Source organism: Dendrobium catenatum, unplaced genomic scaffold (genome assembly GCF_001605985.2).
Source record: "Dendrobium catenatum unplaced genomic scaffold, ASM160598v2 fragScaff_scaffold_9, whole genome shotgun sequence".
Lineage (NCBI taxonomy): Eukaryota > Viridiplantae > Streptophyta > Magnoliopsida > Asparagales > Orchidaceae > Dendrobium > Dendrobium catenatum.
In genome coordinates this window covers 1,723,024-1,747,181 of record NW_021318471.1, presented here as the reverse complement: position 1 = coordinate 1,747,181, position 24,158 = coordinate 1,723,024, and the positions used below count along the sequence as shown (strand labels likewise).

General features: G+C 36.0%; 2 protein-coding genes across 5 annotated transcripts in view; one reads left to right on the top strand and one right to left on the bottom strand.

The window, feature by feature from the left end:
* Window positions 1–6,739: 6,739 nt before the first annotated feature.
* Window positions 6,740–15,238, bottom strand: LOC110092491. The gene is made up of 8 exons (XM_020817061.2): window positions 15,001–15,238; window positions 10,793–12,033; window positions 10,511–10,714; window positions 10,143–10,455; window positions 9,852–10,038; window positions 8,429–9,738; window positions 7,307–8,032; window positions 6,740–6,831 (listed from the first exon to the last, which is right to left on the bottom strand). Exons 1-8 carry the CDS (start codon window positions 15,236–15,238, stop codon window positions 6,740–6,742), a joined length of 4,311 nt encoding a protein of 1,436 aa, XP_020672720.2.
* LOC110092469 overlaps window positions 14,985–24,158 on the top strand; it is a 32,296-nt gene continuing 23,122 nt past the window's right edge. For 2 of the 4 annotated variants that reach the window (XM_028700029.1, XM_020817031.2), the window contains exons 1-6: window positions 14,986–15,182; window positions 15,279–15,371; window positions 15,884–15,944; window positions 18,329–18,637; window positions 19,442–19,630; window positions 19,860–19,943. In XM_028700029.1, the coding sequence (XP_028555862.1) occupies window positions 18,329–18,637; window positions 19,442–19,630; window positions 19,860–19,943 (582 nt within the window). In that variant the 5' untranslated portion in view covers window positions 14,986–15,182; window positions 15,279–15,371; window positions 15,884–15,944. Of the gene's footprint in view, window positions 15,183–15,278; window positions 15,372–15,799; window positions 15,945–18,328; window positions 18,638–19,441; window positions 19,631–19,859; window positions 19,944–24,158 lie in introns of those variants that run through there. The other 2 variants (XM_020817032.2, XM_020817030.2) reach the window with 2 other exon arrangements.

The window sequence follows — 24,158 nt, the reverse complement described above, 5'->3', positions numbered from 1 at the left end:
TTCTGTGTTTTAATGGAAGAATATACTATACCTTCTCCACTTAAATTTCTTATGTCCGACATCAAACTCATTGTCAATATTCATCTTACAAATGACAATTATTCCATTAGGTGTGTCCAAGTCTTCAAGCTCTTCTTAGCCAATGGATTTGAGGGCTACCTGACTGGTCGAACTCATTGCCCACCCGAGCCCTCTCCATCCATCATATCACCCACCTCGACCATCACCAATTACCACATGTGGCATATTACTGATCGTAACTTGGTCTAAGCCCTCTTCTCCACCAGATCACCCTCTATTCTCTCATACATCCTCAAACCTTACAACAGCTCATGAAATCTGGAATACTTTGGAAAACAAACTTCAACCGACTAATCGGCCTCGCGTAATTCAACTTAAGAATGAATTACACCACATCCAAATGAGAGACAACACCATGAATTTGTATCTTACCCAAATCAAGGCTCTTGTTGACTATATTCCTACGGCGCGCTCCCACATTGATTTTGAGGATATAATCTTACATATTCTCAATAGTTTGCCATCAATATACAACTCCTCCAAAACACCCATCCGCACATCTCTTCTTCCCATCAGCTTGGATGTACTATATTCCTTACTTTGCCTTGAGGAGATAAATTACAAAAAGAACTCCTCAATGAATCAAATTCTCTCAAGGAAAATATGGTGTAGTACACATATAGATCGACCCATCAAACCAACCGAGGTCACCACATATCCTCTAGTCATCGCTAGTCGTGGATAGTCAGCTTCCCTTACCTTGCGTCCTACTTGCCATATTTGCAACAAATCCAATCACATAGCTATTTCTTACTGGCACTGGTGCAATTTGCAATATGCACCACAACCCAGTTGGTCACCTCATCCATCTCCACTCACATGACAGCCAATGCCATCAACCTTCAGTAATCCATCCCTTATTAAGGTTCTGACAATATCTCCATTATAAACAGAAGCTCACTACCCATCCACCACAATGTCCAAGGCATTCTCTCTCTCTCCATGATTCCACTCGTAAGCTATTTCTTCATAATCTTCTTCATGTTCCTTCTTTATCTCATAATATTTTTCAATACACAAGCTAATATAATGATAATAATTGATCCATTTTGTTTGATTTGTCAGGCTTCTCATCGAGGATCTCTCGAAAAATCATATTCTCCTTCATGGTCACAACCGTGACAACATCTATCCTATTTTCGCCAGCTCCTCATCCTCTGTTTCAATGTTTCATAGCAATATCTCCTATAGTTCACTATGCCATGCTCACCTAGTTTATCCTAACTCCCACATTATGAACACTATAGCAAATGCTCATCATTCTTTTTTGTATTTCTTCTGTTTCAGTTGTATATCCATCATATAATGTGGCAAAGAGTCAAAAATTATCTTTCTCACGCAGTTCTACTCATGTTAGTTCACCCTTATCTTTAATGTATTCCAATGTTTGGGGTCCCACTCCTGTTTTGTCTCTCATTGGTTATCGCTATTATTTAACATTCATCGATGATCATTCTAGCTTTTTTTAATGTATAAAAAAGAAAAAATGCTTTCAAAATTTCAACAGTTCATTAAACTAGCTAAAAATTAATTCAACTATACCGTAAAAACTCTCCACTCTGTTGGACGAGAAGAATTCATCAACTCCAATTTTTAGCAACTAGTCTCACACCATGGCATAACACATCAGTTAAGTTGTCCCTACACACCAGAACAAAATGACCTCACTGAATGCAAAAATCATCATCTGCTCAAGAGAACTCGTATGTTACTCCATGCTTCCTATATGCCATTCAACTTCTAGGCCAAAGCTGTCCTCATTTCCAATTATCTCGTTAATCATCTTCCCACCATGACTCACAACCTCCATACACCATTCCAACTAATCCATGGTCATCCCCCTACCTACACTCATTTGTGAACATTTGGTTGTCTTCGCTTTCCTCATCTCAATCACTTAGCTCACCACAAAATCTCTCCTATATCCCATGCATGCATCTTTCTTGGATACTCACCCTCCCATAAAGGCTACTGATGTTTTAATCCTCAATCCAAGCAAATACATATCTCTAAGCACATCACATTTCATGAACATACATTTCCCTATGCCTCCATCTCCTCATCTCCATCCTCCTCATCATCTCTCACTGCCTCCTCTCCTCTTCTACTTATTCCAACCTCCACCATATCAGTATCCTCACAACCTCCAACCTACCTACCTCTGCACATCCTCATCCACTCATTAATTTATCATCATCAATCTCTCCCACTCTACTAGACACATCAGTCCCGTCCTCTGCCTCATCCCTTCCCTACAAACCACTCACTACGGCTCATCCAATGCAGACTCATTTCAAAACCAGTCATCTTGAACCCAAACGTATCTTCAACCTCTTGGCCACTTCTCAACCTTCCTCTACTCCTACTAGTTAGTCTTAAGTGGCCAAACCCAAGAACTGGAGTTCAGCCATGTCAAAGGAGTTCCTTGCATTACAAAAACAAGGCACTTGGTCAACAGTTCCAGCTCCGTCAAATCAGTCCATCCTTGGTTGTCATTGAACCTACAAGATAAAACTTTGGTATGATGTCCAACTCGAGCCCTATAAAGCTAGATTAGTAGATCAACAATCAAGAATACGACATTGATACCAAGATATATTCAGTCCATTCATGAAGATCCCCACAATTCATATTCTCCTCACTATTGCTCTCTACCACAACTGGAATGTTATTCAGTTAGATGCCTCCAATGCCTTTCTCCATGGTGATCTTTAGAAAATGTTTTTTCGCTGACGCTCAATTTCCCCATTATGTTTTTATACTTTACAAAGCTATATACAGTTTCAAGCAAGATCCAATGCAATGGTTTTAAAAATTCACCTCAATACTTATTATTCTTGGCTTCGTCTTCAGCAAATTTGATCCTTCCTTACTCATTTACACTCACACCGATATATAAATCTACCTATTAATATATGTACATGAAATGGTTATCACAGGTAGTCATCTCCCAACTGTTCGATAGATCATCTCCCATCTACGTGCTCCCTTTACACTCAAGGTATTGGGTTTGGTTTCACTATTTTTGGGCATACATATTCAACATACATCTCATGGTTAATTCCTCAACCAAACACACTACGCTCATGTCATCCTTAAGGCCACTAAATTCAACAACTGTAAGCCTTCCCTTACCCCTATGTCTACCAAACCTTCCAAATGTAAATTTGCAGATCAACCATTTAATAATCATGGTCTCTACCATCAACTAGTAGGTTCACTATAATACATAACTACATGACCAGATATTGCCTTTGCTACAAATCAAATCTGCCAACACGTGCACAATCCCACAAATAACAATTTTCAATCTCTCAAATGATTAATTTGCTATATTCTGGGTACCCTTTCCTACAACCATCCCATTCTTCACATCCCACTTCAACTCTGCACATATACAGATGATGACTAGGTAGCTGACCACTCTGATCACAAATCCATAACACGATTCTGTACCTTCTTAGCCGAAAACCTTATCTTATGGAGTGTTAAAAAGCAAACTACGGTGGAGAAATCATCCATGGAGGTTGAATATTGGGGCATCTACAACCTCCAACATCATCTGGCTTCAACATCTCATGGAAGTGTTTCAAGAATCTCAAACCTTCGCCACACCTCTTTACTGTGACAATACTTCATCCTTGGCCCTTGCCAACAATCCAGTCTTGCATGCCAGGATCAAACACATCAAAATAGATCACAACTTAATTAGTGATCACATTAAGTTTAAGCCGATTATGGTGCAACACATTAACTCGATTGACCAACCAGCTGACATCCTTACCAAACCATTGTTAGCCACTCGATTTCACACTCTTAAGCACAAATTGATGATCTAATCAGTGGATCCTCTCTTTGAGGGGGAGTGTTACATAAATTAGCATCAGGTGACAAAATAGAACATCACATGCTACGAACAACCAGGTGGTTATTACCATGTGCACGGTTACTTAGTGCAGCCACAAGCAACAACCATGTTGCTTAACAAATTTGTACTCTACTTCACTATATATACACATTTTCATGCATTGTAATAGATGATAAATTCAATATCAAATCGCCGTTTCATTTTTGTATTACATTCTTCTTCCACTATTTTTCTTTGTTATACTCTATCATTCAACAGTTGTAAAATAAGACTTTGTCAATGTTTGTAGTGCATAATTTCTTAGGCTTTGTTTGTGACGACTTTCTTATTGCTTCTTAAAATAGTTTTTTAGTTAAAAGATTTTTTAAACTAAAAATTTTAATATTATAAAGCTATTTTGGAAAGCATAATAAATTATCCCAAATGAAACATTGAGGTATTCAAAACTTCCTAACTTAGAAGTCTCTTGAAATCAACAGAGTGTTTGTTGAGCTGTATGTAATTTTAATGAAGGAACTTCGAGCCATCATCCAAAAATATTCTTTATAATTATAAATAGTACACATTGGATATCTCGTTCTTTCAAGACCAAATGGTGGCTAAATGATGTTAACATGTGGTTACTCAATATGACGAGCCTAGACTCTAATAACATGATAAATTGATGATGGTAGTCAATTAATGGTCACCTTCAATAATATTTATTAAGACTTTCTAGAGATAAGATTGCCCTTAGGGGTGTCAAAAAGGACAGGTTTATGTCCGATTCAAAATTGTAGAAATATTTTGCCGAGCTTTTTGGGTTAATACATATAATTGTGTAGTTTTCAAATTTTGGCATACTGTCTTTCTACATTTCTGCTTATTTTCATTTATGCATTTTAGTTTTAAATTCTGGCTTCTTAAAATCATCCATTGCAAATTCGTGTAATATGCCTCCTATTGCCAACACTTTTGGAGAGGTCAACTAATGTATTGAATTGAATAATCTCCCATTAGTAATAGTGCACATCTGAACTAATGCAAGCTTACACTATAATAAATATGCATAATGTAAAATGATTGATTAAAATAGATTTTTAAAATAGCAATTAACAAAGCACAATTATCTATATACTGCAAAATAGTTGAATGTACATTTGCAATACATAAAAAAGAAATTTCATTTTTTATTGTCTCCACCTAACATATCAAAACATTTACAAAAATGAACACTAATGTTGATACTGCAAACCAAGCTAAAAACATAGCTTTAATTTGTATCATCTCATAATTAACTGACTTAAAATTTTCTAAAGTCATTTCCTCCATTGTCATTATTCTTGGATGATTATTTTTAAACGATGAATGATTAGCTTCATCAATCCATCAGAAGAAGTTACAATCGTCTTGGGTCCTATTTCAAGGGCAATGATAAAATCTTCGTCGATGATTTTCACCTCGATATGCTTTAAATATCATGCATTGCAAGGTTTAATTACATAAAATTTGACGCAAGTGAATGCTTGTAGATCAAATTAAATATATTAAACTCATACATTCGAATAGCACAATACCTGAAATATATGCATGCATCAAATGAAATTGAATATTTCAGAAGAAAGGACTATCAACGAACAATACTAATGTAACATAAACTTAAAAAAATACATATTTTAGCTTGCGATGAATGCAAACGTCTTAACCCATGCCATAATGACAATGCATTTTTTTTCTTTCCACCAAGATTAACTTATCCAATATGTTGTTATACCGTAAGAAGCCCCATTCTATACGAAAAGAGAATATACAACGGGAGATGGGGAGAAAATTTTCACAATACTGAAGAAAAATTTCTACTTGTTGCATAGATTATTGTCATCATGTGAATAGATGACTATATAATGAAATAATCTCTTCCCTTGATTTCATTTGGCAATGTGATAAATTCACAATAAAAACTCATCTCGTGAATCTTCTAACAATGTGATAGATTCACAAAAAATCTCATCCATTGATTCATGAATCAATGTGACTAAATAGAATATTGTCATTTGTGATTGTAATAGTGAGCATCATAATTGATTTTCTATTTAGGACAAAAGAGGGCTTGGGCGGCATTTATATCTATAAATAACTTTTGAATTTCAAATAGTCAATTTTTTAAAAGAAAAAGCTTATTTCAACTTGATCGATGAGGTTGATAACAATAAAAAAAATTAGATAATTTATTATTGACATAAGATTTGAACAAGACATGATCCCAACATAAGAAATAATAGGAAAAAAATTAGGGCATAAGGACTTCTCACCATACTATTACAATGGAGTTCGTGATTAGAGCGGGAGCTCTCACTGGAGTGGGAGTTATCCAAATGATGAAGAAGAGTGTAATAAAGAACATCACTAGAGTAAGAGTTCTCCCGACGTAACAAACAATAGAGAAATAATTAAGGTAGGAGTTCTCATCGAAACAGGGCGAGTGAAGTTCGTGAATAGGGCATTAGTGTAATAACCCAGTCAAATATTTTTTTCAAGCAATCATTATAAGTCCAAATCACAAACCATCTTTGTCATAACATAGATATTGTAGTGATTTAATCACACTAATTTTTGGGCATTGGTACAAATTATTAGAAAATTGATATATATCGGGGCAATGATGCAAACCTTGAGAAATTGACACATGTCGGTATAAATGAAAATTTTGGAACTGTTATGTGTCTATTTTGCACCGATTTCATTAAATTTTGAATATAAAATATGTTATTTTATGATTTTTTTCTATAATTTTGAAGTTTCACACAAAAATCAACCATGTAAAAAACCAAAAGAAAAGAGTGCAGGATGAAGACAAAAAGCAGTCCGTCCACAAACTTGATCAGCAGCACTTTGAAGAGAACCTGAAGACAGGGAAGCAAAAATTCAGTTCCAGGAATGAAGAAAAGTAGTAGCCAAGGACTCAGTTTGGTTGCTGATGAAAATTTCGAAGAACCCTGGTTGCCCCAGAGGACCGTCCAAGGGGCCTGCAATAGGGGACATCATTGTCCAAGGCTAACCCCGCAGGCAAGTCCCACCAAAGCGACAATCGAATATCCAACGAGAAACAACAAAATCCCCCAGCTCAGAGATACTCCAGAAGAGAAGTAAAGTCCTTCCATCCTGAAATAATCACATGAATCGCTCTCTTGATAATGAGAGCAGTAGTAATAGAGCTACAAGATACATTGCCAAATCTTTTGTTGTTACGCTCTTTCCATATAAAGTAAATACAGGCATTGGAGATAAGAAGGTATAGATTTTTGAGTTGCCCGTTAGAAAAATACATATCTTCAATCCATTCCAGCAATTGTAAAAACGACGGCCTTAATAACAAACCATTGGCGATAGGCAGTAGACGGGAAATGACAGAGTAAGAGTAAGAGCATTCAAAAAACAAGAGAGAAGTAGATTCAGGAACAGCATGGCATAACCCACATGAGGGAGGAACCAAAATATTTCTCTTGAGTAAAGCATCTGCTATTTTCAACGCTCCCAGCACAGACATCCAAGAGAAGACAGAGTATCTCAACACAGATTTAGTATGCCAAATAAGATGAGCCCAAGTACAAACATTTTCCTGCTTATAAAAACCATTAATGTAAGTACTGAAGTAACCAATGCCGGCATTTTCCCACAATAAACAAATGTCAGAGTTTTGGTGAATATAATTGGCAGTAATAATATTCTTAATATAGGGAAATAAATTATCCGGGAGAACCCAGCTATTCCCCGAGATAATCAAACTAACAGTGGCATCCTCACTTAAATCATTCAGAATAGAATCACCAATAACCGTATCCGATAAAGTAGCATCATTACACCAATGGTCCCAAAGAATAGAGAAAGGTGCCAGTTCAGATATTCTAAATTTAAAGTAAGACTTTGCAATAACAGCAGTGTTGCAAATAGATTTCCAAAACTTTGTAGCATGAGAATTGGGAGGTCTCCAGGGAGAAATATAGAGTTTCCGCAACCAGGTGGAGAAGAGAGAGGTGGAATTATACATTCTCGAAATTACAGCACAGTTGTAAGCAAAAACAATAGCATTAATGGAGGGTAAACCTAACCCACCACAAGACTTAGGCTTACAAATGTTACCCTAGGAAATCATGTGCATTTTTCTCCCACCAGCATGATCCCCAAATAAGAGGAACTTAGAAGAGGATTTATTGACAAACTTCACAACCGTTTTAGGTAAAATTGAACCCCTAATCCAGTACGCTATGGAATTCAAGATAGTAAATGTAATAAACTGCAATCTGCCAGCAAAAGAGAGGAGACAAGCCTTCCAACCAGACATCTTGTAATTAATAGAATCCATTAAAGGCAAGACGTCCACTTTCAAAGAGAAAAAAGAAAGTGGAATTCCCAGATAAATAATCTTTTGACTAATATTGTGAATGGATAGAGCATCACAAATCTCTTTATGGTTTTTAATGTTTTTGGGAAACATGATACAGCTTTTTCCAAGGTTGATGTGAAGACCAGAGGAATTTGCAAAAGAGTTAAGGACTCTAGTGAGAATGTTGCAATTGTCAACGTTTGCTTCCCCAAAAATGAGAACATCGTCAGCATAAAGTAGATGGCTGATGTTATAGCCATCAAAGGAGAAGCCTTTGAAACCTCCATCATCCAGGGAGGCAGAAAATGCATCCATAGCTATACAAAAAAGTAATGGACTAAGGGGGAAACCTTGCCTCAAACCAGCGGAAGAAGGAAAATATCCCTCTAAAGCACCTTTTGTAATGATGGAAAAGTTCACATCATTAATACAAGCCTTAATCCAATTCACCACTTTGTGAAGAAAACCTTTCTGATACAACCTATCAGTAAGAAATCTTCCAGAAACAGTATCAAAAGCCTTCCGAATGTCAATTTTAGCACAGAAAGGTTTTTGTCCCTTTTTGGAACAGGTAGCCAAAATTTCTTTAGCTAGCAATATGTTATCAATAGAGACTCTGGATTTGACAAATCCAGCTTGATTGTTGCTAATAATGCTGGACATGATGGGAGCTAACCTGTTTGCAATAATCTTGGCAATAATTTTATAAATAACATTACATAAAGCAATAGGGCGGAAATCGAAAATAACAGAAGCATGATTGTGCTTAGGAATAAGAGCAAGTGCAGTGGTCTTCACCCCCCTAGGCATAAAACCTTTAGAGAAAAAAGAGCTGACCGCTTTGATAAGAAGAGGACCAATGATAGTCCACCCGGATTTGTAGAAATGGAAGTTGAACCCGTCTGGAGCAGGAGAGGAGGTGGAAGATCCGGAGAAAACAGCCTTTCTTATCTCACAAGTATTAACCGACAGGGTAAGAGAGGGGATAAGACATTCAGGAATGCAAGAGCCAATGGGATGAATGACTAAGTTCTCCTGATTAGACAAAGTAGGATTGTATAGCTCTTGAAAATGACGTATAATGTCTTGAATGCCCTCTAAATTAAAATTGGAATGACACAGGTTATTAGCCGCTTGCATTTTACTCCTTCTACTCCTGATTTTAGCATACAAAAATTTCAAATCATCCTCCCCATGCTTTAGCCAGTTAACTTTTGCTCTTTGAGCTACCCACGAGGCCATCATACTCGAAAGATTCACAATTTTACAGTTAATATCTTTGAGGGAGGCATTGAAGAGGCTGTTGAGGGGATCTTGCTGTATTTTAGCCATCCAGAAATCTTGTTCCCTATGAAGATTACTCAGTTGTGCATTAATGTTAGAGTAATGAGCCCAATTTTCCTTCTTAACAGCACTTTTAAACTGCCTGAGGTTGTTGCACAATGAAATAAGAGGATTGTCAGTCACCGGTTTAGAGAAGATCTCAAGGAGAGAGCCCAATAGTTATCAAGCTTGGTCCAGTAATTCTTGAAAAGAAACCTGTGATGTATGCTAGCGACATCACCTGGATGAAGAATGACAGGACAATGGTCCGAGCAAACGGGGCTCTGGAAAGAACAAAAAGAGTTGGGGAAATGAGAGCCCCAAGAAACATTAACTAAAGCTCTGTCCAACTTAATATGTATGGGAGAATCCATACGTTGATTGAACCAAGTAAGTTTATTGCCTACCGAGAAAAGGTCCGACAAACAGTTATCAAAAATCATAGAATTGAGATCAGCTAAAGCTCTACTGGTAAGAGGGGAGCTTCCAACTTTTTCATTAGTGTACCAACAGCAGTTGAAGTCTCCCAACAGAATCCAGGGGATGTCACAAGAGGGTCAGAGTTAGTGATGAGCGACCAAAGGGACAGACGATCATCACTACCAGCATGAACCATACCCGAAATAAGCCGAGGAGTGATGGTAGATGGCTGAAAATGAATCTTTGAGGCATTCCATTTCACCCAGATTCTACCCGACGAAGAGAGGTCGAAGTTGTGACAGCTACATTCAGAGGGAAAAATGGTCTGGGCAAGTTCAAAGGAGGGGTCCTGGAGAGTAGAGAGGAGGATTCTATTCTCAAGAATGTATAACATGTCCAGCTTAAATGAATCAACCAGACGCTTACAACATAAAAACTTATCAGGGCGGTTAAACCCCCTGATATTCCAAGCAGCCAAGGATGGCAGAGACATCAGGAGAAAAGGTGCGGAGGAGGTTTTTTACCCTGCTTCCCCTAGCAGGTTTCTTTTTGGTACCCAAACTGGAAGCTTGATTCTGCTTCCCTTTTAGATTCTTGCCTAACTCCGACTTATCACCTGTAGCAAGAGTGTCCGAAGAGGAGAACGAGTCCTGCTGCTGCTACAGAACATCAAATTTGTTTGGGGAGATAACAATAGTGGGAGGGTTAACTTCCTGAGAGGGAAGAATAGTGGATACTGGGAAATCCTCAACATTGGTGGGAGCTGGAAAATCATCAACATTGGGCGAATTCAAGTTTGAGATGGGTGTTGCTTCGATAATATCTTTACCTTTATCTATCACATTGTCTAAGGTGTCCAGACCAGGAGGAGGATCATGGTCTTTAGAGGATGGAGGAGCAGTAGGAGAGTGAGGATGGTAGTGAAGAGTTTGTCCGAAGCAGTTAGAGATGGGGTTGTCTTTCGGTTTTACAACATTATCATTGAGAACTTGGGGGGAGGAGTGAGGTATAAATTCCTTACTCGCCATAGGAGAAGATCGAGGGGTAGAATTTCTTCTAAAGTTTGGTTTTCTGCTAAAGCTTCTTCCTCTATTTTGACGTTCTTTAGAAACAGCTACGTGTGGATGCTCGGTTTGGACGAAAGAGGACTGTGGGTTGCTCGGGAAAGAGGCAGAGAATTGAATTAAAGACTTACAATGAATACAGGGCGAAGGCCTCCACTCGTACTGAACTTTCAGCGATATAACATCTCCATCTAGCGACACATCAATTTCTTCAGGATACTTGGAATCCTTATCAACCAGAACACAAACTCTGGCAAAAGTGAGTCTTGTTCGTTGAGAAGTAAGGTTATCAGCAGCTACAGGGATACCCACCTTGCTTGCGATTCTGGAAATACCCTCCGAGTTCCAGCAAGCTAGTGGTAAATCATGGATTTTAATCCAAATCAGGACAGATGAGAAGTCCTCTTTCACGGGCTTGAACTTCGGGTGCCATTTATGAAGAATGAATGGCTTACCTAATAGGAACCAAACGCCTTTAGCCCAGATCTTGTCATAGTCTTCAAAACATGTAAAGCAAAGCAAGAAGAAGCCATCGCTTAGGGAGAGGAGTTGCAAAGATCCTTTGAGTGCCCATGTTTTCTTCATAAAACCAAGTAAAGCTTCATAGAAAGGCCTGCGACCAATCGAGTAACCCACTAAAGAAAGGTTACAGGATTCAGTGCCTTTAGCAAGCTTCTCACAAGAAAAAGGTATTATATCGGGCTCCGAGGGGTGAAAGGTGAAGTGGAGGTCGGACGGGTTAGAAACTGTGGGCGCAAAGAAATGCTTCCAAAGACGATTAGGCGGCGAAGGAGAGGAGGATCCACCTGGGAGAGGAGGAAAATCCGAGGGGGAGGGAGTAGATGCCATGATCCTCCGGCGAAGCCGGAGGAGGAGAAAAAGGAGGGAAAACTCAGGGCGGTGGGAGGAAAAACCTTAAAAACCCAGAGCACTACTAAATTGGAGCATCGAGAAAAAAGAAATTTTGAGTTTTGAGGCTATAGAGTGATTTTGACCACTTAATTTTGTTGGAAGATTTTCTCCTCATTGTGAGAAATCATTATCATATTTCTAATTTTAATAATTTGAAGTTTTTAGTTTTTTTTGATTAAATTTGTATTTTTGTTATAAAAAATGAGAATAATTTTGTATTGATAAAACTTTTATCTTATAAATTTTTATATTTTATAGATATTATAATTATGAATATTTTGGGTATTTATTTATTACCAAATGATTTTTAAAAAAAATTGTTTTTTTTTTCAGTTCAAAAATTTATTTTAACATCTAAAAGTGATTATTTAGTTCAATTAAAGCTTCAAAATGTTATTATATATGATTTATAGTAATTTAACTATTTATGAAAACATGAATTTATGCTCAATAGTATTTTTTGTTGCTTATTGATATGACATTTTGGAACTTTTTGAATTAAGTAAAACTATGTATACTCAAAGTATTGTAAAAATGAGATAAGATCCAAAAGATAAAAAATGTGCTTCTATACCTTTTATTTATAGAATTTCAAGGGTTATATGTAACTCTTATCCATAAAGGTAAAATGGTAAAAAAAGTATAGTACTAGCAACCCAAATCTAGATTTATTAGCATACTATTTCGATACATCCATCTCAACTGGGATACAAGTGCATTATAATCTGTATGTGCTACCTTTTGTGTTATTTATTTGAATAGGTTTGCCAAATATCTTTCCAATGGCAAAGATGTTACTTCTAACTAGTTACATGTGGTCTTAATCAGGCAAGGCAATCCAAATGAAAACCACCAAAGGCTCATGGGCAGCTATTTTAATGTATTATAACATTCCAGATGAAATGACAAATAAAATTATTTTAATCATGTAATTTCTTTTTGTTATCAGTATGCTCTTTTATGGGAAATAAATAATATCGTACTTAATAGAAAATGCTAATATTGTGTTTTAATTACACAATATTAGCTAGCCATATATATAGTAATGTCATGCCCCTACTTCATGGAGATACGCCCCCTAAATAAAATTTTTAGCTCCGCCACTGGTACTATGATAATAATATGAGTGAAAAATTATAAGGCAAGGCTAGTTATTCATTGAAGTTGACTAGAGATTGTTGGCCTGTACAAGATGGTGGGTCGATGAACTTTTCTTTTAAATATTATGACTTGTTGTTATCCTCTAACAGGGTTGTCAAAATTGGATGACGTTCCCTTCCAGCTGCATCAAAAGTTACAACATTTTGATTGGAAGCAATGACAACTATTGGAGTTCGCTCGCTCGTTTGACGACACAGTGTAGTGTCGCGTTGTCTTTGCCGTTGACAATGCCCACTACCTGTTCTACTTTGCTCCTTGGCCGCTGTTCCCTTCCAGTTGTATTGGAAGTTACAACATTTTGTTCAGAAGCAATGACAGGAGTTTGCTCACTGTTAAGGTAACTTTCTCCCTTTAGTGGGCTTCCTTGTTCGCTGAATCGTTGCTGGTTGGATTCCAAGTCAAAACTGGGTCAAAATTGGGTTTCCAGGTCAATCCGAACCAGACCTAAATTTTGAAACGGGTCAAAAATCAAGACCCGAAACCGACCAGTTTTGGGTCCTGAACCCAAAATTTCTGTGACGGATTTGAGTAGGGTTTTTGGGTCGTGTCAATTTTTGACACCAATATCCTTTACTAATTCATGCGATATTGATTGTGACTTAAAAGTAGATGATTATTGTATTGACATGCATAGAACGACAACTCTATTTATTGAGACAATGATTTATTGCTACTGATATGATATTGAAAAAAGACCGATTAAGCTAAAACTTTTTATTTGTTTAGTATGATTACTAAAATGCATATTATTGATACATTATTTTTATGATTGTACAAATTTATTATTAATGCATGAATTTACTGTTACTACATTATTTTATTGCTCTTCTCACTAATCTATTACTGTTACCGATATAGACATCGATATTGTTTGATAATACTGATTCACTATACTGATATTGAGTATATGTACTAAACACACAATATATTGAGCATGTGACATGTGTAGACTATTCTGCGATTTTAATGTATTAATATAATTTTGACGGTTTTCATTGAGGTTTTGATTTTACTACTTTAAATGATTTTTTTTATAGATTGATTATACTAATACAACAAATATTTTAGTGATTTAGCGCTAGTACTTATTTATTGATTTCTCTATTGTACTGCTTTATTGACTTTCACATTGCATCACTTTATTAGCTACAGAATTTATTTCTAATGTATGTACATTTTACTGTTTCTACATCGATTCATGATCATATGATTGCTATTGCTATGATTTAACTGCTAACATGTATATTGCTCTTTTTCCCGTGATTTGAGTTTAGTTATAAGATTTAGGTATTAAATAGGCTTTTGAGCTTATCATATATAGTTAAATAATTTTAGGTCAAGAAATGGAGTAAGAGTGCGCAATTGATCATGATCATTCAGGTTTTTATTATTTAATTATTTTTTTGTACTTATGACAGAATAATTATGATATGATTATATAGATTCTGAGTAGCGTGTATGATTTTTTTAGAGAAATAAATAAATAAATATATATATATATATATATATTAATATTTTAATCGATAATTTTGTTTTCGTTAGTATTTATGTTGATAAAAAAATTAGATAGCTTTAATTGTCGTATATTAAAATATAAAAAAATAATTTTACTAAATTAAATTCTGAGACATAACAAGGAAGAACAGACCAATCTTATAATAATAGAGAAGATATGTAGCAAACAGAATGATAGAAATGATTCAATAGGAATATATACATGTTGTATTATAAGTGTATTTTAAAAAAACTTCCAAAGTGTTAGAAATTTAAATTGACAAGTTTCAATTATTATGTCGGTAAATCAGGACGGGCATCGGGAGCACTGTAACTTTTGCGGGCTCGAAAATCTGCGAAGTGTTCTTTTGGTCGCCAATTGCCGTAGCAGCCGCGCTTCTTCTCCGCGTTTAATCTCCACAGCCCACTATCATTTTTCTCAACGCTCCTTCCGTCTTCCACCTGCTCTTTATCTCTCCTCAATCCGCCACTACCGGTAAGAGTACTTTCACTTTGATCTATCTTTGTATTGTTGCTTTTCCTCATCGCCATTTCTTCGTGCCTACTTCGGCCTCGCGTGCTCCGCGTGAAGTGTGGGTTGAAAGAGTCGCTAAAGAAGCTTCTTCGCCTCCTTCGACGACGACGTAGGATCGGAAGTCTAGACGGGAGCTCGCTCGCTGCGAAGGTAACCATCTTTATCACTTTTGCGCGCTTCTTTGGCCAAATACCATAAATCCGCCTAACAACAGGATTTAGTAAATCCGAGATTTATGGAAAATAGAGGGAAACGGAGGATTTATTACGCCGTGAGAGTTACCGGGAGCTCTAATCTCCTTTGGCAGGATTTAGGAGCATAAATTCTGCTCAAATCCTGTTAAATCCAGTTGCCAAACATCCCCCAAGTAAATTTTTATTGTTCTTTCCAAATATCACAAAAAAAAATCCAGAAGCAAAGAAGTAATCTATCTTTTTTGCCTTAAGCTGTTAAACAATTTTAATCTTGTTGGAAACATTCAATATGAAGCTGGCAATTACTTTTGTAAGATTCCATTACTGTCTTGCTGTTTTTATCAATAACCCTTAACAGGAGGTAAGGTCACCGCTTTGAGATGTTGTTGCTATCCTTTTTTGTCTGGATTCAATGGTGCATACTTTCGCCCCCTTTTTGCTCTAATTCGTTGCTCCTCTCGGCTGCAGCTAGTGGCTATTTGCTGGAAAACGGTCTCGGAGATCAATCCTCGGCTTCTATTTGTAATCGGTAGGCTGAAGATTCGTCTTTTAGTCTTTCCCTATTGTTAACCTATCTTTGATTGCTACGATAATGTTAGGAGATGTTTAAATTTAACCTTGAAGGATTTGTGAGGTCTGCTTTTGGGAAACCGATGTATTTTCTTTGTTAGATTGGCTAAAGGTAGGTCTTTTAACTGTTTTGAACCTTTGGGTTGCTTTGATCGTGCACTTGTAGTTGTCCTTAGAGTGTCTCGTTGATTGTAGGAAGATTTTTGATAGTAATAAGATTGTACTTGATTGGATTTGATTAGTTCGCATGGGTAGATTTAGTGAAAGTTACTTATCAAATTGCTATTTGGGTTGTTAAGCTTCGTCTAAGTCTTCTTTTGGCTTATAAATTTGTCTTCATGTGTAGTACTTAATAGGACTAGCGGCAAGTCTTGTGATAGGATTGCTGTGGCTCGAGGATAGTTATGTATAGTATTGAAACTCGTCCCCACCTATCCTCCTAATGCATGTAGTAAACTTTTCACATCCTCTCTTTTTAAGTTGTTCTGCATTTTCATTGAATTGATACATTATTCTCACAATGTTTTTATTGATGTAATTAACATGAATTATTTAAATTGCCACATTGAGTCTAGCAAGCATGTGGGCTCTTCTAAGCCACTCGAGAGGAAACTTGAAGGAATAAACTACCAATGCTAATGCTTCATAGAAGACTTGGATTTGTATTAAGGGATATTTGGTCTGTTGAAAACTTGATGTAAACATCATAAAATTGAAGTCTTCATATGCAAGGTAACTTTTAGGGGTGTGCTTTTAAGTAAAGTTGGTGAAGTAAACGTGCTTAACTTCATTGCTAATTTCCTTGAAAAACTTTGATAGTCACATTTTTTTGTATGACTTTAAATTGCATTATCTATGCAACGAATCAAATAGAATTCCAAGAAATTTGAAAAGTTGGCAATTGGACGTTCACATTGACACCTCCATTTTTATGTTGTACTTAACAGTAATAAAGGCATTGTACTTTTTAAATGAAGTCTTAAACTAGTTTGAATGATAAAGATGCTTTTCTATGCCCTCCTTCCAAGTAAGGACGACTGTGTTAATTTCATTACTTTCCTTGGAGTGGTGTTACGAGGACTTGAAAACTAAGGCTACGAAATCTAACATATTGTTCACATGAACCCAAGAGAGATGAAGATATCCTTAGTTCTTCTCATCTCATTCGTTAAATCTTTTGTTTAGTTTTATCAGAGGGGTTCTAAAAGTTCCTATAGGAAGACTAAATTCCTTCTTTCTTTGTTTCTTGGTAAAGCCTTGCTCCTAAATTTGGGCATGATAACGACTGCTACCATTCTTCCAGTCTCATCATGTAGGTTGAGTGGGAAAGTATGAGTGATGTGAGCGACTGAGAAAATACATGATCCCATGTTATTCATTTTCTCATGTACTTGTATATTCTGGATGGCAGTGGAATTAATACATCTGCCTCATAAAGTTAGCTGCGTGAAATTTTCCCTTAAAATCAATCCATAAAAAATGTGTCGTCAAAATATTAGTTTAGCTTATTGTTAATATACTAACGAACACTCTTTCACTGACCATGCATAAAGTAATATACACTCAAGAACATATTAATGTTTTAATCACAACTTTCCATATTAAAATTAATGCTAGGATGGAGACTATGAAGTTGTAAGTGATTTGGATGAAGTGGAGAGAGGAAGAGACTAGTGAGAACATTAGATACTTTGTAAGATCTTAACCTATGGCTTGCAAAACGGATAATAACAGTGTGGTATGATGAGGGCCAGTTTGATGAAATCCATACATATAACGTGGACCAACTTTAGTTCAAGTGCTTTTTTTTATGCTCGTCTCTTCTAGACTTATGCGAAATCATGTTCATGCCATGCCTGAAAGTTTTCTAAAAAATGTTAAGGGGCATGCTTAAGAATAGGCTAGACACATCTGTCTTGCCTTGCTACTGTCTATTTCTATCAAACATAAGGTATGATTGCGTGACAACTCTAGAACTACTGTTTATTTTTGTGTAGCTTATACACCCCCTTTGTAGATTGATTTACCACTGCTTTGCATTTGAATCTTAAGATTTATTTTGAATAAACTTGAAGGGGATTTTTAATTCTTCCACTTGTGTAATGTTCTTCTTTGGGCCTCTGCTTTTTATTGTTATAATTTTACATTAAATCAGATTACAAGGAAAAAAATGGTCAAATTTAGCTTATTTTGCTGTCATTTTCAGCAGGTTTTGATTATGATTAATAAGTGCTATGGGTTCTTAGGTGTATTAAAACTTTCTAATAGTTTACTTTTTTACTTAATGCTTTTAACCTTAACAAATTTCTTTTGCTCAATTGCTTACCTTTTTCCCTTCTACAGATGAACATGGAGAAGAGTGAAGATTCTGGTAGTCCTAGATGGGGTGCTTCCTTTTTTCTCCAAACAACTGAAGAAGTTGCTAATGTTGCCTCTTCAGCTTCAGCTTCAAATGTCCGTTCCCCACGTCCATCCGTTATATATTCTTCTAAAGATGAGAATAGCAATAGTCAACTTCAGAAACTACAGCGTCATGTTGCCAGAGTGTTGAAAGGTTTTTCACCACCTCCTCAAGTGAAGAAGGGAGCATATAATCCAGAAATTCTTACTACTCAGAAGCGCCAATGGGCGAGATTTCAGTTGCAGACCTTGGTATCATGCCCTTGCTCATTGAGGCTTTCTTTTCTATCTATAGTTCTTTCTTCTTTCTTCATTTCTTTGTTTCTTTCTTTGCACATCGCTTTAACATTTTCATCAAATGATGATTTCAAAATTCTCTTGATGTACCCACCCTCAGTTTTCTATTAAAAATTGGGCCTTTGTTGGTGTGGTGATAAGATGAATGCTACATTTTTGTTCAGACACGCTAATCAATAGCGTTCCTCTGAACCTTTTGATTTAAGTTGGAATTGTTTGTGAAGTAATTATTAGGTATTTTGAATTAGAAGTTTGTAGGGTGATTTTTAATGCGATGGAAGGTTAGAGGCCTTTTGGATGGAACTTCAAACTTCTGTTTTCTAGATTGCTTCATATAAATTTTGTGTTAAATAGGAGGAAATTGAAAATGTCATATTTTTACTAATCTCCTACTAGTACAGGTATATATACGCAGATTCGCTAAGGTGCTGTTTGTAAGTTTGATGTGTTTATTCACGTGGATGTCTATTTGGCCGGCTGTGTGCCTAAGCCAAGACAATTATAGATGCTATAATGAAACTTGGTAGGAAGATAATATTAGAATTGTGTATCAATTGAAGAAGTAAGGTTTTCCTGCTAACTGCTGGTTTCTTATTTTCTTCACATCTACATATATTAGGTATTGTGAAACCTTTTCTTTATCCACCAGATATTTGCCAACTTCTCATTTTCCAGTTAAAAATAGATCACCGAAAATTTCTGCTCGCATTGTTACTTCCCCATTCTTAATTTTTTTGCAAAATGTTTGCATTTGAACAGGATCAAAAATCTTTCAAAGAACCAACGAGGCTGTTTGAGAGCATGGTTGTTGTTGGGTTACATCCTGATGCTGATCTCAAGGCACTTGAGAAGGTAGCAATGGGAAGAAAGAATAGCGGCACAAAAATATCAACAAGTATGCTGAAAGGTGAAGACCACGTTGAAGCTGATATCAATATTATGCCACAGGTCCTTTTTCATTGATGTAACCCTATAATTAGCTGAGTTGCATTTTTTTCCTTATTAATTTTCTCTGGAACGGATTAATTTTCAAATATTTCTTTCCTTTCTTTTTTATTTATTTTCTAAAAAATTGGTTTTCATTATTGTATTGTACTAACTTTTTCTTTTCTCCATGATTACCTTGAAAGCAATAAATGTATTTATTTTCTTATGCCTTCGATGCCGTTATTTTTAGGTTCTGTTTGTATATCCTCCAGACAAACCGTTACCACTGAAGTACAAGGATCTCCTTTCCTTTTGTTTTCCCGGAGGACTAGAGGTTTGGTCATCAACTTTTATTTACATGTTTCATTTAAGTTCACATGATAGCTGACAGTAGGCCTTCTCTAACCTGGATCATTAAATATTCTTTTAGTTTCCTTACTGAACATTTGTAAAAATATTGGTAAGATTCATTGTTAGTCACATTTATTTTGCCATATCATGTAGGCATGCCAAATGGTTGGGTTTAAATTTGATCAGGCAGATTGGGATCCAATCTGAAGTTGACCTGGGTTAGCTTAGGAACTGTACAAGGTGAAGGTTGTTCTAGGTCCAGTTTGTTTCAAGCTTAATCGGATGTTTGAACTAATTACTTTACAACAACAACAACAACAACAACCAACCTTTATCCCACTACATGGGGTCGGTTACATGAATCCTTTTTCTTCATTGTGTCATATTAAAAGTCAAATTCTCGTTAAATCTAATAAAGAAAGATCATTTCTAATATTTTCTAACCAAGTCTTTTTAGGTCTGCCTCTACCTTTCTTAGCATAAGTCATATCTAATACCTCTATTTTCCTAATCGGGTCATCGGAAGGCCGCCGTTTTATGTGATCAACCATCTAAGGCAATTCTCTCTAATCTTATCTTCTACTGGAGCTACTCCAACCTTTTCACGTATATGCTCATTTCGTATCCTATCTCTAAGGGTAAAACCACTCATCCACCTGAGCATCCTCATCTATGCCACACTTAACTTAGTATTATGCTTCTCTTTTCATGGCCAACATTTGACACCATAAAACATTGTAGGCCTCCCCACCATCTTATAGAATTTTCCCTTAAATTTGAGGGGTACTTTTCTATCACAAAACAAGCCTGATTCATTCCTCCACTTCAATCATCCAATTTGAATTCTGCTGATAATATCCCTATCTATTTCACCATCACTCTGAACAGTAGATCCAAGATATCTAAAACATGTACTCTTATTAATGACTTGATCACCCAAAGTCACAATCCCTTCACTAGGTCTATTACTACTAAAATTACACTCTATATGTTCCGTTTTAGATCTACTCAAGGGAAAATCTTTAGACTCTAAAGTTGACCTCCATAATTCAAGTTTACCTTCAACTCTCTCTTCAGTCTTATCAACAAGAAGAATATCATCAACAAAAAGCATACACCAAGGTACATCCTCTTGCAAATGTCTAGTAAGAACATCCATGACTAAAGCAAAAAGATATGGGCTTAAGGCTGATCCTTGATGTAACTCAGCTGAAATTGGTACATCTCTTTTATTTTATGCCTTCAATAGAATGAATATAAGCAATATTAACTCATTTCTTTTCAAGAACTCTCCATAGCACTTCTCTTGGAACTTTATCATATGCTTTTTCTAAATCAATAAATGTCATATGTAGATCCTCCCTATTTTCTCTATATTTCTCCATCAAACCTCTCAATAAATGTATGACTTCCATAGTCGACCTATCCGGGATGAATCCAAATTGATTTTGAGAAACATTAGTGTCACGTCGCAACCTATATTCCATAACTCGCTCCCATAGTTTTAAAGTATGACACATTAACTTAATTCCTCTATAATTCACACAATCTTATGCATCAGCTTTATTCTTAAAAATAAGGATTAACACACTCATTCTCCACTATTCTAGCATCTTTTTAGTCTTCAAAACAGTATTAAAAAGTTTAGAAAGTATAGAAATTCCTTCATCTCCTAAGCATTTCCACACCTCTATTAGAATATCATGTCCAACAGCTTTTTCACCCTTTATTTTCTTTGAAGCCTCTCTAACTTCGGTTTTACTAATGCGCCGATAAAAACATAAATCTTTATTTTTATTTAGGTTGCTAAGGTCACTACAACCAATTTTATTTTCATAATCTTCATTAAAAGTTTAGCAAAATATCTCATCCACCTTTGTTGAATATCATCTTCTATGAAAAGTACTTTTTGATCTTCATCTTTAATACACTTCACTTGAACTAAATCCTTACTACTATCTCTTTGTTTGGCTAACTTATACATATATCTTTCCCCCTCCTTAGTATCTAATTTATTATATAAATCACTAAAAGCTAAGGTCTTTGCATCACATATTGCTTTCTTAGATTCTTTACGAGCATCTTTATATCTTTCCCAATTATCAGAGTTTTTATAATTAAACTAATTTTTATGACAGATCTTTTTTATTTTTAATTTTTTCTTGCATATTTGGATTCCACCACAAACTATTTTTTCTATTAGGAGCTTTTTCCTTTGATACTCCAATCAAATCTTTTGTAATATTCTTAATATTACTAGCTACTTTTTCCCACATAACATTAACATCCTTATGCACAGACAAAATTTTAAGATCTAAAATTTTACTCTCAAAAATATTTTTGTTAATATTCTTTAATTGCCCCCATCTAATCTTAAAATATCATTTTACTTTATTTTTTATTTTTTGTCCTTTTATCTTAAAGTCTAAAACTAATAATCGATGTTGGGTACATAAACTTATCTTTGCAATTTAAACGATATAATTTTCTTATAAGAAAATTGATGTGGAACGTACATGCGAAGATGAGCTAATTAATGAATTTGCACGCTTAATATTTAGAGCACAATAATTGTAAACTTTATGTTGATTTTGAACGACAAAAGAAAACACGAAGAGCGGCAAGACAAGTTTAGGCTAAATCACATGCATAAAGGTTAAGATCGTAAAACAGTCAATTTAATCTAGCGTTGCATGCATGAATGGGTTCAAAAATAAATCCCAATGCTAACAATAAGATTAGTCTCTACAAGAAGTTCCTTCACTCAACTCTTTCAATTTCTAGGCATTAGCGGAGAAGTATTAACATTATCTTCATGACTATAATAATAACCACAATCAAGGATGTAACTATGAAGATAGCAAATCAGATGTTGAGTTTACCCAAAGACGAGAAATATGCACTCCGGCAGGATCGTTTGAGTGTTGGGGATGACTAAGACAGCCACCATGAGCTTCCTCGCACCATCGATTAGCCAAGACAAGGTGCGGATCTTCAAGACAGCAGCAGTTTTTGATCTGGACAGATTCTGGACATCAATTGGAACCTTCCGGATGAAGTTATGGTGCTAGGAGATTTGTATAATCAGTGGACAGCAGGTTGTAGGAGAGCAGCCAGCAGTTTGAAGGTTTTAGGCGGCAGGAATTCAAGTTTCCCTTGCTGGAATTCTTCCGGATGCTGTTGGGCAGCAGGTCAGCAAAGGGAGAGCTCACCAAGACTGCTGGTCAGCAGTTTTAATGCTTCAGAAAATACTGGACAACACTATATAGCAATCAGGAAAACCTAAACTTGGTGCTGTTTGACGTTGGAATCTTTGGACTTCAATTTGGGAATGCACTGGGTACAAAACAACAATATACAATTGCTGGAATAGAGATACAGTAAGCAGGAAACCAGTAAGTTTGAAGATACCGTGAAGGGAATTAAGGAGGGGCGGCTAGGTTGAAAGTTTGAGAATTTTCAAATCAGAATTTGGGAGTAATGGAGATTAGGAGGGGCCGGCTGATTAAGTGAGCATTACTGAGTTGATTGGGAGCATTAATTAGATGATTAAATATGAATTAATTTCAGATTTGAGAGGTTGAATGTGTTTTCCTATAATAAGATTCATTAATATGGGATTAATTTGAATTTCAAATAATTTTGAATTCAAATCAAGAAGTTTCCATATTAATGGAAAGATATTTTAGGAAAGTAATTAAGGGGGATTTGAATTTTGAAATTCAAAAAGCATTAGGCATTTGGAGGGGATTAAATTTGAAATTTTGATTTCAAATTCAAAGAGGGTGAGGGCTCAATGAGGAAACAACACAAGCCATGCCCAAGGAAGGGGGGCCGGTAGCATGAAGAGGAGGGAGGGGATTGTGGGAAGTGTTTTATTTGTTTCCAAAACAAGCTTGACCAATTATGAGGGAAAATAATGAGTCATCTCTAAATTGAATTTAGATTGGATTCAAAATTTGAAAACTTTCCTTAATTTGATTTTGCAAATAAGGAAAGTTTTGGAATTTCAAATTTTGAATTTCAAAAATTCCTAACTCCTTTATTCAATGCATGAGCCAATTCAGGGGGTCATTATGACGATTAAAATCATCATAATGATTTGAGATGTGGGTGGGGCCGACGGCCAAGAGGGAAGAGGCAGGTTTGGCTTTGGGTGGAGGTGGCTAGGAGCTAGGCCGGCTGGTGGGATTGTGGA